Source organism: Botryllus schlosseri, chromosome 3, assembly GCF_051294905.1.
Source record: "Botryllus schlosseri isolate E-star chromosome 3, Bs_hap1, whole genome shotgun sequence".
NCBI classification, from domain to species: domain Eukaryota; kingdom Metazoa; phylum Chordata; class Ascidiacea; order Stolidobranchia; family Styelidae; genus Botryllus; species Botryllus schlosseri.
In genome coordinates this window covers 1586748-1605969 of record NC_137238.1, presented here as the reverse complement: position 1 = coordinate 1605969, position 19222 = coordinate 1586748, and the positions used below count along the sequence as shown (strand labels likewise).

The 19222-nt window shown below is 38.8% G+C and overlaps 1 protein-coding gene across 1 annotated transcript in view; it reads right to left on the bottom strand.

Moving 5' to 3' along the window:
- Positions 1–19222, bottom strand: part of LOC145435464 (uncharacterized) — a 440390-nt gene that overhangs the window by 233090 nt on the left and 188078 nt on the right. Inside the window, exon 13 of the mRNA XM_080312744.1 lies at positions 12527–12694. Coding sequence (XP_080168870.1) covers positions 12527–12694 — 168 coding nt within the window. The remainder of the gene's footprint in view (positions 1–12526; positions 12695–19222) is intronic.

The window sequence follows — 19222 nt, the reverse complement described above, 5'->3', positions numbered from 1 at the left end:
ACATCTCACAACATAAACAGAAATCCAACTGTGATTTTTCAGAATTTTGCATATGACGGAAGAGGTGTTTTGGGATGATGTAAGTCCGCAGAAAATTCATGTAATTTTGCTCTGGTATTATATTTTTATAAGTCAATTTCAATTGGGAGCTGGCTCGGTATAATTTAATAATATAGAGATCGAGACGAGGGAACTACTACGATATGGGAATGGTATATCATGAAGTTTCAGTAAACGCTATGTCTATGGCAGACCTTAACACTCTACTCTACGCCAAAGATGTCCACACAAGTCAGCTACAAAAAGTAAAACAACGACGTGGGGTAAAATCTAAACGCACATTTGATTTACAGGTAGTTTCAATACCAGTCATATAAGATTACGAATCAATAGCTGAAAACAGACATCAATCGTCGATACCTGGCGATATATCGCGTGAACCGCAAAAAGCAATCGCGGTACTGAATGACTCTTATCAAAAATATTCCTAAAAGATTCCTAAGTGGGCACATGAATACTTTATTAATTTGAATGTTCTTATTTCTTTGCTTAGTCCATTTTGGATACGCACAAAATAAGCTAAATTAGAAACATATTTCATGCGTCACACTAAAATTTGCACATTTTTCTCAATAGATCGCATTTGGATGGCGTGCCACAGGATGCACATGCACACTCCTGCTCCACATGAAAAATAGTTTTCATCAGCTCTGAAGTGACATCTCTTTGAGACGTAACTAATGGTAATCTTATCGAGTTTAAAAATGACTTTCAAATCGTCATTAAGGTACCGATATTAAAAACTGTGAATATTGCGGCAATGCATTTGATGGAAATGAGGCAATCTTTGAGCAACCCGTCCCGTGTAATGTCACTTATCATGTGCATCTTGAAAGATATCGACGTGTCGCTATAAAAAGTTACCAAACCGGTCCTCCTCTTCTATCGTCCCATAATTAGGAAAAATAAGGCTAATAAAGTTTATGTCATCATAAGTGCTCTTGTTATATTCAGGTCGTAGAATCCTGCTAAAAGGTGTCGAATTCACGACTTAACAGGACTGACGTTTTTTAAAGATAATGAATAATGGACGCTAGTATTGTGAATATGAAAGCTTATCGATTAACTTATTACAAAAAAATCGATGGCTTAACACAGGGCCGGCCAACCCGTGGCCCGCGGGCCAAATGTGGCCCGCGATAAGGTTTTGAGTGGACCGCGAGGTAATTTCCGAAATTTCTAATATCATCAAAAACGGATTGCACAGACTGTGAACTTGCAAGGCCAACCAAATATTTGATTAGTCTGGCCGCAACACTTGAGATGTGATGACTAAAATATCAGTTTCGACTCATTTACAGATCCATCAACCATTCATATATTGGTATATCTTCGTACAGTACAATAAAGCAGAATATTTTGCGATAGATTTATCATAGGTAAAATTTTTCTACAAGCTTAGCGCAATATGTCGTCACTCGATTTCTTGTTCTTAATATTGTTGCCCTTTTGTGAAAATTGAAGAACACCCAATGTATCAGATTGAGTCGAACTATATTAGCGATCATGAGACAAAGTGTCGTTCAACATATGCGACCTTGCGTTTGCGCTCGCAGTAAGACCGTCGACTATGCGCGAAATGATTGACGCATGTTGGTCGCAGCTTTCGATATCGATATGTCCATGCGCCGAATAGCCCATGTCCTCGCAAACTTAGCCCAGCGATATACAGCAGGCCCGCAATATAGTCAAGTGACAATATTATTGACCTATGAACTTCAAAAAATTTTCGCGCTTTGCGCGGACAGTGGCCCGCGCTGAAGTTCGTCAATCGAATGTGGCCCTTTGGCTGAAAAGGTTGGCCAGCCCTAACATAATATCAATTCACAAGTAACCAACCTTGTGACATTTTTGTTCTTTGCATTGGTCATATCAAACGCATCGCGCGGAAATCGATATCGAATAAGAACTTACAATAGATACGTCTATCATCCATACTGATTCACCGAAATAGGGACGTAAAAATAAAACACAGCAGAACACGTCCTTAAATAAATCTTATCCATCAAACAAACGTACACAGAAAAATAATAATCCCGTTGTAACTGATGGTTTGGTACATGAACTCATGACTCATGAATTGGTGGATGAATGTGACTACGGCCATTGCGTCGGGCCTATTAAACATGTATATCAACTAAATACTTTGAGATAAAGATTTCAAATGGTAGTGACTATTGATACGCTTACAATCAGACATACTCCGATTACGTTCGTGGCGTCACAAAGGCTAATGGTTAATTGGGAAGAAGTTCCAAGTAATTTCCACACGCCCTACCTGTAAAACATTTGTTCTGCGATATTACAATATGAAGAGATGGTGAAGCGATATCGAACATCAAGGGTCAATGCTGTTCAATGTTTTGTGGAATGCGCCGGCTACTATTTATGAAGCAAGTGGTATCTATGAGTAGAATCAAAACTAACACCGAAAAATAACAATATTCAACACTACAATACTACAAATAACTGACTAGCATACAATTGTAAAGAAATGTTTGTTGCTGGTGACGAGTTCTCCCACAATTATGCAGCTCGTGGTTTTGCTACACTATTTTCACAAGTCAGTGATTTTCGACCTGGCATTTTATAACGATTGACTTTACACTACAGCGTAAACTCGGAAGTAATTGTAAGCATCTAAACAATTGATTGGTTATAGACAACTGTAGCATAGCAGCAAGGAAGTGATCGTCATCTTTCTGCACCTCATATGCTGCACCCATCTTGATTAGGAATAATACTTCATTAGCAAATATGTAACGGACGTTTGAGCACGGTTGACGAGAAATGTTGGAAATGAGAATTGATGACCAACGTTTGCTGGCATACTTCGAAATATTGAATATAAACGTATACTACAAAATACATTTCCTGTTCTCGATATGTCGAAATTACTTCGTAAAAGTTTTCGTCACACATGTTTTGGGTTTCTGGAGATAGAAAAGTTTGTCGAATATTTTCATTTTGGAAAATTCTTCGATTCGGTAAAGCATTCGTGCTTTTTCTTCCTTTTTTTTTATATTAAAAAACTTGCTCAGGCACGTTTGTACAGTCGTGATCCGTCCGGTAATTGAATATACCTTATCTGAAAAAACAGGAAAAATAAATTAACCCACGTATGCACGGGAGAATCGAATGCATCATTTATCGTCGATACCTCTAATTGTAATGAATACAAGGAATGAGCTTGCAAAGGATGCGATTGACACGTGTGAACATCAAAAAATTATTATATGTATTATTAAAACGTCAGCATTTTTTATGTAGCAATGGACCTGAACCACAATTGGTAGATTACGATATTTTTTAACGATCCTCTATCTCAGGGTTATGAAGAAATTTAATGGTTGTAAATACCTCAAGCCTGAGTAAGTTATGTACTGCGACTAAGCGTTTAATATTCCTCGACTATAGCGGGAATTTGTCGAATGACACCAAGCACACTGTGATTAATGACTACAACTCAGGTAATTTCTGATACAAGTCTTTGTAACTTTTGAAACGGTTTTTAGAGCTTCTGGAAGCTTCCTAAACACACATTATTGAGGTAGTGTGGTGGTTAAAGCTGTTTCTATGAATTTTATATTGCAACTTTATGCAGCTTTTCTTTACTTTGTTGCAACTTTTACTTTAACTTTTACTACGTATTGCACAAAATCGAAAGGAGTGATTTAAAAAAAACATGCTATAAAAGTATGTCTTGTATGGTTCTCTCGTATATTTGCATGACAAAGACTATGCGAAAGATTAGCCACAACTCAATGTTATCTATGACGCCACAGTTTGCTTTCAAGCCATACATCCAACAACCCCAAGCACGACAATGCTCGAATCAAATTAGAAATGGAAGTAGGGCTAGGCTTTTGGCCACAAACGGAAACAAACAGGTTGTAACTGGTGTTTCCAGGTCAAGTAGATTAGTTAGTTGAACTGTGTTTTTGTGAAAGTACATTCGTTATTTTGCAAGTAAGAAACGACAACATTGATATCTGGTAAGATGACAGTTTGTGACAGGGATTTTGTGCGGTTCGATAATCATTTCTCCCCAAATACAATTTTGATCATTGAACCTTAGCCTAATGAAAATGTACCAGTCAGGTTTTATAGGCGCAGTATTAAAATAGTGTGGTAGCTGTTACCACCGTTTTTCGTTGGTAGTGAAGTGAAGAGTGGAGACAGATTGTCATACAATAATGCTTCACAAACTGATTGAATGAGGCTTGAGTTCTAGCTGTCACCTAGGACACTTGTTTTTATAGCGCAGTGTTCATTAACTGTTGGTATTTTGTAACTTATGCATAAATGGAAATTTTACTGCATATTTTGTTCGAATGCATTGCAACTTTCCCGCGATTTTAGTGCAACAAAAACTTGCTGTAGTGATCTCTTATGCAGCCATGCCCGTAAACTTTAAGTCAAGTGAGCATTTATGTGCGAATTAGCATGATGAAGCCGCGTGACGTCATTTGTTCGTTTTCACGGCTATCCTATTTAATAAATTCGTGATCGCTGAAACCAGGACCGTATAAGGTTGGACATCATCCCAGGCAGAAACAATTAAACGGGAGGCATTTGTATAGCTTTCGATTCATAACGGGAGTATGCAAACGTTCGATTGTAAAGTCAGTCCCAGTAATGGCTATGGATATGGGGCGTCTACTACGAAGATAAATAGGCCAAAACCTAAACTATGTCCAATACACATTCACAGGTCGACAATTTGAGTAAAAAGTTTGTGACATCGCAGGTTCTCTGTGATATTAGGAATAGAGAGGACTTCGAATATTCCTAGTCGAAAAATGAGGGAGATACGTCCACCTAAGGATACATTCATCATTTTCAAAGTACCAAAACAGACTTTGTGAACGCTGGTCTAAACCTGTGCTTTAAAAAACGATGTTTTAACGAACTTTGCGCGTACAGGGAACGCATTAGCCAAATTCCAAAGAGTTGAGTATTAGATATGCGTATTGGAGTGAAACATTAATACCTGGCGACTCTTGCGTGTGACTTGGGTGAAGGAATCTGTCTATTCCAGATCTATTGAAACCATAAGCAAAGCTATAGCAATCAGGAATAAGTAGTAGCAGGATGGAAAATATTACATTCGAAATCTGACTCTGACCTTTGAATTTCCAAGCTGAAGTGTATCTTGCAGTCTCTGCCTCCCATCGGCATCAATGTTCCAATTAAATAGAGCCAATTTCGGTACAGCAAACGTCATCAAATCGCACAGAGATGATACATCATCTTCAGTTGCAGTCGAATGGGACCAGTCAATTGCAAGGAGCGGAATCTGAAACCAACATGCAATCCAACTATCAAGAATGCGGCCATCTTCGATTATAATTCACAAATTCGTATTATACAACAACATTCGCATATGTGATTAGTAGGGCGTTTTTTTTTGACCTAAAAAAAGAATATTTTGACCTGAAAAATTGAAATTTTGACTTTTTTTGACCTAAACAAACTGAATTTTGACCAAATTTTGACCTAACGTATGCAAATTAGGTGTTTTCCCGCATAATGTTAAAATTGTACCACTTATTTTCATTTCTGGTTGGAACTGGCTGTCCTAACGAAGTAGTTTGGCCTGAAATAACGTTTTTGGCTGAGAAACAGTCAACTTTTTACATGAAAAAAACAATATCTTAACGAAATCTGCCCATATGAAGAATTTCAGTGGTTACAATACGTATTATGGTGGAAGGAAAATGTAGTACAACGAGAGATACTCTCCTACATTCTTGGGTAGAAAGTGCATGTCCTTACTGAGAAACTTGCCAAGGACGTTCAACAGCAGCAGTTTTTGACTGACAACACTCAAGTTGTGCGTATACTGCTGGTGACACACCGTGTTGCTTCATTCTGACAATGATGTCTACATCACAATTTTTTATCATGCGCTTCTCAATATAGTACGATGCAATGCCCAAGAAGTTTTTCTTTTGTTAGGATATAGCGGTACGTTGACCATAATACCATGTCTACTATTTGTTTTATTTGACCGTTTATGATTCACAATGAGCAGGAAATTAGCCGTTGACCACGATAGGCCTGTAAAGTAGGCTAAAAGCTGTGAAATATCAAATGATACGTTCACCGACAGTGCCAAATCAACCATACAAACGAAATGCAGACGTCAAAAAGAATTTTGACTCAATGAACAATTTTGACGAATTTTGACCTAACGCTACAATTTTGACAAAATTTTGACAAATTTTGACATGTCAAAACAAAAACCGCCCTAGTGATTAGGTAACTTGCTGGGAATGTTCGCAATAAAGCAATTCGAGGATAGCACAGGAAATCTAACATATGACAAGGTTCGCAAAGTAGCCCGCGCAAAGGTTTTCTTGAGTTTGACAATACCTTATCACCGTCAATTCTTCAATTTTAACCGGTGCCTATACACGATAACTTATAAGATATCGCGGGTCACGGTTGAACGTTTTATCAAATCTTTTGTGAATTTGATCGAAAATAGAACTTGACTAAATTCCAGGTAAATCCTACTATCACATCTAATCAAGTTATGTTTTACAAAGTCGGTACATATTCAAGATAAAGGCAGATTGTCGTGACAACTTTTCAGCACGGACCTCGTATTGGCTATAGAACACAATGGACTCGCACACTTGTGATTGCGGCAAGTCCGATGAACATTTTTCGCCGCAGGAAGTCCAGCCAATATTACATACATATTATCCGATTACTCTGGTGCGGTAGCAACTCAAATTTGTATCATTCGCGACCAGAGGTGGTCAGTAACGAAGTACTTCTACTTTTTCGAAGCACCCAAGTAGTTTTCCTCTTCTACTTCTACTTCTACTTCGTCATATTTTGTGATCTACTTACTTACTTTTCGCTATTTTCAGTTTGTCAAGTAGAGATAGTATAACCATCCATTTAGAGAGAGAAACTGGGGAATTCTCGGACTGTTTTCACAGAGTTCTAACATTCAGTTTTAAGAAAATTTAGGTCAAACAAAGAATTTCCGTCGCGCTTTTCACAAAGTTATTATGGGAGTTACAAATAAGTTTTCACGAAAGTGAATATTATTTAGGTAGCAGGTTGTATGGCCCCTTTCGCACCGCATTGTCACCCATATGACATATTTCAACACATTAAATATGGCCCGTCATAACGTTTGAAACTACCGTTTGGCAATCTTGCATTTACCCATCATATCTTATTCTAGCATCCCATGGCTTGTCATAATCTGGAAAAGTGGGCTCTAGTCTTAGCAGACAACCGTTAAAATTGTACCGACAAAGACATGAAATACATTTTCCGCTTTTCTGAACTAGTATTGGTATTGCTTGTTCAATTCGTAGTATCATTGTTCAAAGTTTTATTTAGTTTCAGTTCTTCTACCTGGTGAACATACATGCTGAAGTGTAAAAGCAAGTGTAGTGATGCTCTTAATTTTCGGAAATAAAGCTACACAATATGGCATCCTTGCGATCCACCATGTTTCTTATTAACGTTTACTAACCGCGCAAATGTTTACATCGAATACGATACAACTTTTCCGTATTGCTCTTCGACTAAACTACGGGCCTCATAATATGGGGGAGGACGCCATACCATGATATTTTCTAAAATGGGCTGTTCGAGCAAACAGAGGATTAGTATCGCATTTCCATATCAATACTCTCATTCTCATTCCATGATGCGGACGAATGGTTATGGTGTCGGAAATTGGATACCTCCTGCTATGCATCAATATGACTCAAGCTCTGCAACTTTCGCATAGCTCAATTCGCAGCTTTAGACCAGTGGTTCTTAAGCTTCTTTCCTCCAGCGCCCCCTTTCAAATAATATCGTGCTCCAGCGAGCGCCCCTCCCCCATATTGTAAGCAATGTTCCCTCTAAGCTGCGAACGTGCCCAAATGCGCAGTGCTGAAACGGTCTCTGCGCACAGAAAATCTAAGCTGCGCACAAAAAAATCCGAAGTGATATTTGTTTTAGTCGTTGCGCACTGTTGTCCAATCGACCACGCAGGCGCGCAAACTCGTGAAAAATTGGAGGGAACATTGCCAGGGGAAAATGTTGTTATTAACTGAAGTCTGAAACCGAGGTACAAGTGCAGCCGGCAAAGTTAAATATTGCGCTCCGTGAAGAAATGAGAATTTGCAATCACGTGCGCCTCACGAAAGAGATTTTTTTGTATGGCCTTGTACGCGTGAGCGATACTGATATAATTTCAATGCGCATTATTTTCTAGGAATGGCGAAATAACATGGTTTAACAAAGTTATAAATAACAGTGGGCTAGCTCGAAGTTAATCTGCGAGAAACTAACGATTAGTCTTCTTCGCGTGGCATGAACATTGCGTAAGATTTACTCAGGACCGTAACTGCCGCACCCCAAACCCCCCAATTGGAGGGTCCGAGCACGAAGGTTGCCCAAAATTATTACGTGAATTAATATAAATCATTTTTTGGAATTTTTTAAATATTTTTTTCGCGCTACGCGCGATTTAGTATTGTCGAATATCTTGAATATTGGGTACCCTTTCCAACAAAAAAATACGCATGATTTATAGAAATGGGCACTTGGGCGTCGGCCATTAACGTACCACGACGCACCAGGACAGCTGAAGTTATAGGCTATGTAATATATTCGACTCCGAGAGGTGCGCTAGAACGATCAGCAGCGAGAAAACCTTAGCCGAAAAGGACTGCCCTTGTGCTGACCGAAAACTTCGATATATATATATGTTTAATTGTCCTGGGACGCCTAAATGGCTGGTGCCGAATGTTCCTGTCCTGGCGATTCGAGTCCTACAGCAAGACAAATGCCATATCGAGGGTACATTATTTGCCAGTAAAGAAATACTAATTTGAAACCGTGTGCGTCTTTTAGTTTAGTACGTTTGGGCGATTTCAATGTCTTTTGACTTTAGCAGATACGAGGCTAGGAAATAGCATCATTTAACGAAGTCATTATACCAACGGGTACGCCCGAAGATGTTTTATTATTATTTTTAGGGCCTATCTATTCCAAAACACCTCACTCGATGAGCTCTTCCGGTAAATCTGATTATGTGATCAGAGAGAGGATAAAAATTGATAGCAATATATATGCAATCCCTATCATATTGACCGATTCAATCATGAGTTATATAAATTTTTCGCGCATTGCGCGTTCAGGCGACACGACCACTAAACGGGCATCCAATGTAGGTATGATAAGTAGGCTACCAGCAAAAAGCGTAGAGCTGTAGGGGGGTCTGGGGGCCAAGCCCCCAGCAGTTAGTTTATCACCCTATGGGGGCCTGGTTGCGCATTGTTGTCCGAGGGCCTGCGCAGTGAGTTGGCGTGTTTGCGCAGACTCGTGAAAAATTAGAGGGAACATTGATTGTAAGGACTGTAATAAAGTCAATGGGTATGAGGGCGGGTCATAACAGCACTTCGTTAGTCCCTTAAAACCAATTGTCTTGCGCAATGCGCACCCATAGAGTGAATAACCAAACATCTGGGAGCGAGAACCCCGTCGCATAATTTCGGTGGATAAGGATATATCCTACTACTATATCGGCTACTGCGAAGCCATTTTTCTTCAGCGCCTCCATATCGCCTCCCTGATCCCAGCGCCCCCCATATCGCCCCCTGAGCGTTCCGCCCCTTCAAAATCGCCAGCGCCCTTTGGGGGGCGCTCGAAGCAAGGTTAAGAAACACTGCTTTAGACAATTCATGAGAACGAATGACGATCGTTTTCACAACTACCTACTTACTTGAGTAGATTTAAAGTCAGTCAATTCTACTTCTACTTCAAGTAGTTTTAAGTTTCTAATGGAAAAGTACTTCTACTCGTATTTGATTAGATTTTTTGTAGCTACTACTACTTCTAATTACGTAGCTTTCTTCACTACTTTGACCACCTCTGTTCGCAATTCCCATTTAAAGAGCTTCTTGGAGAACTTCAATATACAATTAAATAGTATATTCATATTGAAATGAACCCGAATATTTTCGGCTGACACTCGTCAGGGGTAATCGTCAGCAACTAGTAGAGAATTGGAAAGAACATTGTATATCAACAATCGTATCACAAAATATGACGTCACCAGCATGAAATTTCGAATGAGAGAGCGTTCAATGTACTATTTTTAGGTGATACACGAACTCCTTTTGTTGACAGAGTTTTGGTTGGTATATTTTGATAAAAGTTGATCGATCAAAGGCCATTAATTCTGCCACCGGCAAACATCTGTTGGATAATCCGATATGTGCGAATAATTATCGAGACGACCGATTTCGAATCCTAGGGCGAGGCCGTTCACAATTCCATTTGTGTGCCTTGGAATCAACTTTTATCAAAATACACCAACCAAAACTCTGTCAACAAAAGGAGTTCGTGTATCACCTAAAAATAGTACATTGAACGCTCTCTCATTCGAAATTTCATGCTGGTGACGTCTTATTTTGTGATACGATTGTTGATATACAATGTTCTTTCCAATTCTCTACTAGTTGCTGACGATTACCCCTGACGAGTGTCAGCCGAAAATATTCGGGTTCATTTCAATATGAATATGTATTTTGACTGAATCATTTAGGTTGCAACCCATACGTTAAAAAGCCCTTTGTGGAAGGATGATCGAATATATTACATAGTATGTTTTATATAAGATATAACATATGTTTAACGATATAGCCCCGCTAAAGGCTATATTTGTTTTGAAACTTGACCATGACTTCTGCACCATGTTCTATTATCGCGTTGGCATATGTGTTTAAGCTGGACGTAGGTGCGCCCATATCATTTGTCAAAACAATTAAGGAAGTTTTATATATTTTATTTCCCTGTTTTAATAAATCGTAGCCGCGGCATAAAATTTTACAAACTAGACAAGATTTAACCCAGCGCTTCGGGCCTAAAATGACGATGTAGCATATATATCTTAAAATCTACAATCTGCATTATTTTTCGACGAGATTTATGATATTATCTGAATACCATCAATTCATTGGAGAAGTCGAGATGAAAATTCTCATTTTCATTTTGTAAGAAACTAAATAGAGATGTGACCTTACGAATATATATTTTGACAGTGTGCACAAATGGCGTCACCGGAAACAAGTAACCATTCTGAAGGAGACCCGAGTTCTTTTGCCCTTGGCCGGGCCACTACATATAGGTGAATATTATAATCCTATTTCGATATGTTGGTGATGTCAATTCAACCAGCTGAATCATGAGGATCGAGGTTTTAAAATCAATAAGTATTGGACAGCAAAATAATTCTGATCGTGTGTCGCAAATAATACAATATGCATGATTATACATTAAATGAATGCAATATGACACATCGCTTGGAAAACAAACTTACCAATGGCAGGTTAAATTTATAAAACAAGTAGCTGCTCTACACAGAACAAAATTGAAACAAATAATTTGGGCAATAGTAAAGGATTTGTACCAAAAGTCAATTCCCCTTTACAAAAGAAAGTAATGGCGGCAAATTATTTCTCAGAATCCCACAATAAAATTACCGAATATAGAAGTCTTTCCCGAATGCGGAATCTATTCTTTATGCTGTTGTAAACGGTCTGAGTCCTGAAGTTTAATCAAAGCGGCTTCATAAATCTTGCAAGAGGTAGTTTTTCATCGACTCAAATGTGCATTGTCTTTCAAGTGTCGGAATAAACAAAACCAAATTTTGTCCACGACTTTGACAATTTGGGTGAAAACAAATAATAATTGATAACGTATCATTATTGTATGTGATCCGTGAGGAATACAAACAACATCATGACTGAGATATTAATTGCATATCATTTTGTGGTAGTTTTTATATAATCTGCATTCATTTGACTAATTGGATTAAGTGAAAGCTCTGTTGGACTGTTATATATTCTATCGTTCTGTTTGTATTTCCAATTGCATCATCTTGCGCCCACTTCCCTCAAGTTTCAGATTCTGCAACCATCATTTGCGAATTATTGTTTTATTATCCCATCGCTCCGAAATTTCCTTTTTCTGGCTATGACATTTTTACTTTTTGCTGAAATGCTATTTTCAATATTATGTGTCCTATCCAGTACGTAGGCCACCATTGACTGCTTTTCATTTCTTGCGTCATTATTGACCGTGGTGCAAAAGACCAAGCGGTGATAAGCGCAAAATTCCTCTTTCAATAAACAAAAACATCAACAAGCACCATGTATTTACGAAATTGCAGTCATATGTTTGATAGCTCAAATATGAGTCTGATATTTGCCGTGACGGCAATACCATTCCACCCAATGTTGAACAGAACACACTATTCCGTGGCTTGAAACACATATCGATCAAATCAAAATACTAGCCAAACATTTGTATTCATATTGATGGGATTAATCTTTCGTTGTGTAAATCGTTGTTAGTTTTCGAATTCGAAATATGTTTGTTTTCGAATTAGATTTCCTCTCATTGAAATGTATATGACGTAAAAATGGTACGAACTTACCGAGACCTGGCTTTCTTTGCAGCCCATCCCCAAGCATTCCAATTTCTGCTTTGACAGATCGCATTGTCCGAAATGCACCCATGTACATTTGGTGGCTTTGACAACGGCTGCCACGTCATAATATGCGTCCGGTGGCATTGTACTATCGAAGATGGTCAGTTTCTGCAGCTGGAGGAGATACAATTTCTACAATAATTATTCACAGTGATTTACATTTTCAATATATTAGATCTCAGTATCGCACGATTTAACGGAGTATATTGGTATAACGCCATTTTAATAATATTCAATAGGGAGTGTTGTGGACTTACGTAATTCCCTGAACCGAGACCCGATAAGATCTTTGTGAGTCGTATATTTTGTCGTGTGAACGTAGATAACAATGTGTGCATGTAATCTCTCGTGGCTATGAGAGACGGTCATTCGGTTCATGATATTTCGCTGATTCGGAAGTCCGTTGTATTGCCGTACGTGATCCAATAAAGTTACAAGTCGTGGAGACGGAAACAAAATATATTCGTCAGTGTGATCCATCGAATACGTGTGCAATAGACAGGCTTCGTGGTACGCCAGCCAACAAGGCCGTACGGCCCGGTTACGCCGGTCCGTCAAAAGAGGAAACACGCAGCGAATTGTAAACGCAACCTTCTTGAAGTCAGATATACAATTATACAACTACAAACATTCGCTCTGCGTTATATGGTTGACCTTCCGACGTTCAATTAATCAAGACCGACCGGCTGACCGAAGAAATCAATATAAAGATTCGCCTGGTACAACGGCGAGAAAGACCAAAAGACCATTCAGAGAAAACGACGAGACGTTATTGCCAGGAAGAAATGAAGCGGGGTTGTGCTTTCGACGATCAATACGCCAGACAGAAGACAACAATGAAGAAGACGTCTGCAGTGTCAGAAAATACTCTGAAATCGCAGAAGTTGTGCAGATTTGCGGACAGTGGTGCTCCAAGCATGCATCACACGGATTAGGAAAATGTAAGGTAGATCGATGTTATTCTCTTGCACTACGACGTTATAGTTGGCTACTGTTATTGGGATATTAGCAAAGTATAGTTTTTTAAAGTAACTTGCAATCATTGGTTTCTAAACCCAGGTAGGGGTCGCATTTCCTGTGAGTCAAATCCTCCGCTGCTAGAGCTGTAGGACGCAGGTGCTTATATAGCATAATGTTTTGATAAGAGATATGTGCGGGTAAACCCGTGGCAAGAAGGCTACCCTATTTATTCGATGCCATGATGCATCCAATAGCTGAATAGCTTGATATGTATATGTGATGAATGATGATGTATTGCAAGCCTTTTGAAGAGATATTAGGCCTCTGCCATACGACGATACCCTTATGTTGAGTATATCATTGAGAAAATATGCACCGCGGTAGTGCATGATATTTGCAAACATTGCTTTGCATGTAATACAATAAATAGGGCACACTCTCGTTCAGTTGGTATATACCAATGTTAAATGCTACGTGATATGAATTAGGAAGTTTCATATCAATTTAGAATAAAATGATTGCAGGTGAATATTCGATTTTTTTAAATACCCATAACGGTATCTTTCTAATTAGTTTGCGTGCGAGTGATATTATCGGTTTTCTGAATGCCCAATGTAATGTATCCTTTAATGTTGTCATAATATCGTGTATGTGTTGTTTTGAGGTATTAAGTGATGTTTGTGTTTTTTTGATCGCCTAATGTTGTTGATTTGTATTTCAGTAGTCTGCATGAACAGACTGGTGTTACTTTCCGCCATTTGATGTAGATAACGACGTGCTCGATGATTTTGTTCGGCAGTTTCCGCCCGTTGATGCGGACAGAGTGGTACTAAACTCCGCGGGAAATCCGGGTGACGTACATGTAATTTCGTCTAGTTGTGATGACAGCGGTAGCGACTGTCTGGGTTGTGTTTGTGACGCGTCTCGAGAGCGTATATCTGAATGCTTACCTGTTGATGTCGATCGCGATAATAATGGGCATGAATCCAAATCTAAGACCCAAACATGTAATGAAGGCAGAACTCTCAACGAGTCAAGTCCAAGATATACGTCCAGAGGGAGACGAATTGTTAGACCAAGACATTTGAATGATTACGTGTTGCATTAAATCGCGTAGGATAAAGATATGCGTGATGAAAATTGTGCCTTATGCATTGATATGTTGTGTAAACGCAGGATTGCTGCTTCATCGATTGTTGAATCGCGTAGAGTAAAGATAGACGCGGTTAAATTGCGCTTTATACAGTGATATGTTATGTAAATGCAGGATTGCTGCATCATGTTGTGACTCCTGTCGTAGAATGTACGGTGGGGTCACCGACGTTCGTTGCTAAAGTATGCGTTGTAGGAATATGTGCGGACATCAGAATGTTAGGCTCGTGTATGCCCGCTTTTGTGCTATTAATATTTTAGTTCTGCATTTGTGTTTAATGATGGTATTTTGTTGCATGCAATGAGATTGTGATTGTCTCTATGGTATCGCTTTTGGGCTCATTATTATGTCTCTTTTATTGTATTGATGATATCATGTTATTATTACATGCGAAGTGACCTTTAATGTCGCTGATGGTACCGCTTTTGGTGCTAGTTATATTATGTCTTTTATTTCTTGATTGTGTTGAATGCTAACTCTTATTGATCTGAGTTTCAGTTGGTATGACGGAACGATGATATTGCGAGTCATTCCGAGATGGTTATGTAAAATAGTGTTTCACGCTTGCCACGCTCGCCACGCTCGCCACGCTTGCCACGCTGCTACGCTTGGATGGTATTTCGTTTCATTAGTTTACTTTTGCCCCTGCATATAAAATCGTTTCCTGTCTCCAGTCCCTATGATTAGCCCCAGTCCATATGTTGTTTGACCTTAGGTTTGAGATATTGACCAATATACTCGTTTTTTTTACACCAAGTTATTTTGGTGGGAAGGGGGAACTTTTAACGGAGTATATTGGTATAACGCCATTTTAATAATATTCAATAGGGAGTGTTGTGGACTTACGTAATTCCCTGAACCGAGACCCGATAAGACCTTTGTGAGTCGTATATTTTGTCGTGTGAACGTAGATAACAATGTGTGCATGTAATCTCTCGTGGCTATGAGAGACGGTCATTCGGTTCATGATATTTCGCTGATTCGGAAGTCCGTTGTATTGCCGTACGTGATCCAATAAAGTTACAAGTCGTGGAGACGGAAACAAAATATATTCGTCAGTGTGATCCATCGAATACGTGTGCAATAGACAGGCTTCGTGGTACGCCAGCCAACAAGGCCGTACGGCCCGGTTACGCCGGTCCGTCAAAAGAAGAAACACGCAGCGAATTGTAAACGCAACCTTCTTGGAGTCAGATATACAATTATACAACTACAAACATTCGCTCTGCGTTAAACACGACACGGTGTATTACTGTTTGGACGTATTAAACGAATTGTATAATTGCTACACCAATCTCACACCAACCTCTCTGTCCAGACTACAATAAAGAATTCGCTATGTTTTGTGATATTTATTGCAAAAGTGCTCTCCTTTTAGTAGGCACTGAAGAGTCCCATATGCTGATTATCGTCATATGAATGTGAATTCGTACAGAGCGTTTGTTTATTGAGCCAATTTAAGATATCAGATGCGAAAGTTGCGAGAGTTCATCCGAATATAGCTGGAAACATGATAAATATCGTTCCTTTTTATATATTTTCGGTTACAGAATTTTCATAGCTAATAAATTCTGATTTGCACATCTAAACACTTGGCTTGATGTTCGTGTTATTATCTATTTAAAACATTCTGTTGTGGAAACGACCACATAATTATACTTCAGACGCATGGACTTCTCAAAGTTGTATTGCCTATTCAAGAATAAAGGCGATGAAACTTCCGACCATATTTTGCAATTCACCTTAGCATAATGATCACTAACTCTAGATTCTCACTCGCATAAATGAATATTTTATCGAATTTCATATAATATGCAATTAGTGGAGATCGACGATGAAATGAAAAATGCCGCGTATAATAGTGCTGAAATGCTTTTACGGTCGTTACGATTTGGAAAAACACTGATTATATCGTCAAAGAAAGAATGTTTCATTGAAAATAAGGAATGTTTCGCAATGAAGCGACAATCGACCAATTTGCAGTGACCTCGTATTTTAGTCAGGTTAGTCAGGTTCTCACAATGGAATTATAGAGATATCGAATCGATGAATGCACTGCCAGTTCGTACATTTGGGTTTACAACTTGTAGAGTAGACACTGATTTCTAATGGGCAAAATACACTACGCGTTTTGTGCGTAACATGCATATTTTATTCGAGTGCACTTTTAGCGAAAATAGTGTGTATTTACACCTAAGGGGCCGAAAAGCGTGGTACATGAAAACACAACCAGAGTCATAATGATATCGAGGTCATATACCCTACGTGCATGCAAAATTTGGATTAAAATATTGCACTCGATTTATACCGCGGTATAAGAATGAGGTACTTCAGCATTCTTCAGGTCTTGTGTGTCATAGTGTATACTCACACCCGTTAATTTCAATCATAGTTCATCGTATGCGCATGAGAATAACAAATGTCTGTACACTGTACAGTAGGGGTGTTCAAAAATGACTTTTTCTTTCAAATTCTAGTTGCTACTTGATAAAATTGTTAGATTTCCGAATTGAAGCCAACACACCAAATTTGGTTCAATTCCAACCAGTAGCCGCATTACTACAAGAGAAGAAATTTTTTTATTTATTTTTTAAAAATTAGTAAAAAAAATTCAAAATTTTCTGTTCACCCATGAAATTGATAGCTTAATATACCTCTTTCATCTTGGCAGAATGAACGATGGTTACAGGATAAAATATATTACCATCGAGCAAAAGAACATATTCTTGGCTTGACAAACTGTTTTTAACGAAGTTCTCGCATCAGGTCATGTTAATATTGATGGAATAACTGATAACGACATGAATGTTCTAGTCCATTATAAATTTATGCTCAGCATAAAAGTAAAAAAAATCCAAGATTTATTTCCTACCAAGTGAAATATTCAAGGGTAAATACAGTGATTTGAAGCTTTTTTATGTGTACGAACATGTTCTTTTTTAGAGGCAATCTGGAAAAACAAATGTGATATTCGTAATCGGCAACCTTGAAAATTTCAGAAACACCTCCTAGATGTTCTGTCATTTTTTCTTCATTTTGTTGACCAGTGTTATCTTTCTTTGCGGAACGTAATCGTCAAAATATTTAGGGTGCGATGTGTCGTGAATATTATTGAAGGTCAGAAATGATAATAGTATATTAACGTAGAGATAAGTTTGGCTTGGGTTAGGTTAGGTTCGATTTAGGATTCTTTTTGGGGATCGACATCGACATCGACATCGACATCGACATCGACATCGACATCGACACACGCGCATTGACATGTCGTTATTTGTAGCGACTTTTTAGCGACATTTAGTGACCGCATTCCGCGTGAAGAATGAGCATTATGTCACACTTCGTGTACGCTAGATTTCTCTACTATTGTTCGACATAGCTCCATCCGTCATCATTTCCATTTTACAGCAACCTTACAGAACAGACCTGTATGGGGGGAAATGCTCACTTTTCGGTCTAAAATCGTAAATTTTGTATTGCCTCATATTCTGTGATTAATTCGCAATAGACCAGTAACGTCATGCCAAAGCTGGAAATTCTTTTCTCTATTTACACCAGCATGGTTTTGATAATAGTAATCCGCAAGCTCTAAGCCTGGGTCGCAAACACGCGGCCGACGAGGACATTTTGCTTGGCCACGTCAAAATTTTGGATATCCAATTAGGCTATACTTGGCAGCAGTTAAGTGCAACATTTCTTTTTGTCTGATTTGAAAAGTTATCATTCATTTTAAATTTGCCCAAAAACATAAAACTACTGATCAAACTTCGTATATGGCATCACTTTCAAACGCTACCACGCGGTGGAAGATCTGCTATAACATGGAATAGCCTAATCTTGATGATAAAACATGAACCTTATATGATTCGAGACTGAAAATTATGACTTTAAGTTTGAGGCGGCCTTTCGCAGAATTACTCGGAATGACTAGGTGACAAGATGAAAATGACTCGAGTTGACTCCGAGTAACACGGAACGTCGTGACATGGTTATAACCATGGACGCGAAAATTATTATTCGCGTGTCCAAGGGGGTAGTAATAGATGATAAGCTCGTGACATGGTATTTCGCTATCGACGCAAGTTGTTATAACAAGATTGAGCAATATGTTGCCCCCTTAATGTGTAGTCAGTTGCATCTTTGATCCCTTTATCCATATCTTTATCGCCGATTTAAGATGGTGAATACTGTAGTGCTACGCTCCACCGCTGTAACCCCAGTGAAGTTAGATCCAGAACCAGACCAGTAGCGAAACAGAGCATACCATGGTGGACCAAGGAATGCTCGAAGGCAGTCAGACTGAAACGAGCCGCGTATTGCAAAATGAAACGCAGCTTCCGCACAGAAGATGTTATCGCGTTCAAGCGACGTCGGGCAGAAGCAAGAAAGGTTGTGCTGCAAGCTAAAAAATCTCATTGGCAAGATTTCTGTACTTCTTGTGACAGCAACGCCAAACTAACTCGGGTCTGGCGAGCAATACGCTCCATGAGCGGTTATAAGATTTATACCATGAGGTATTATCCTTGACAATA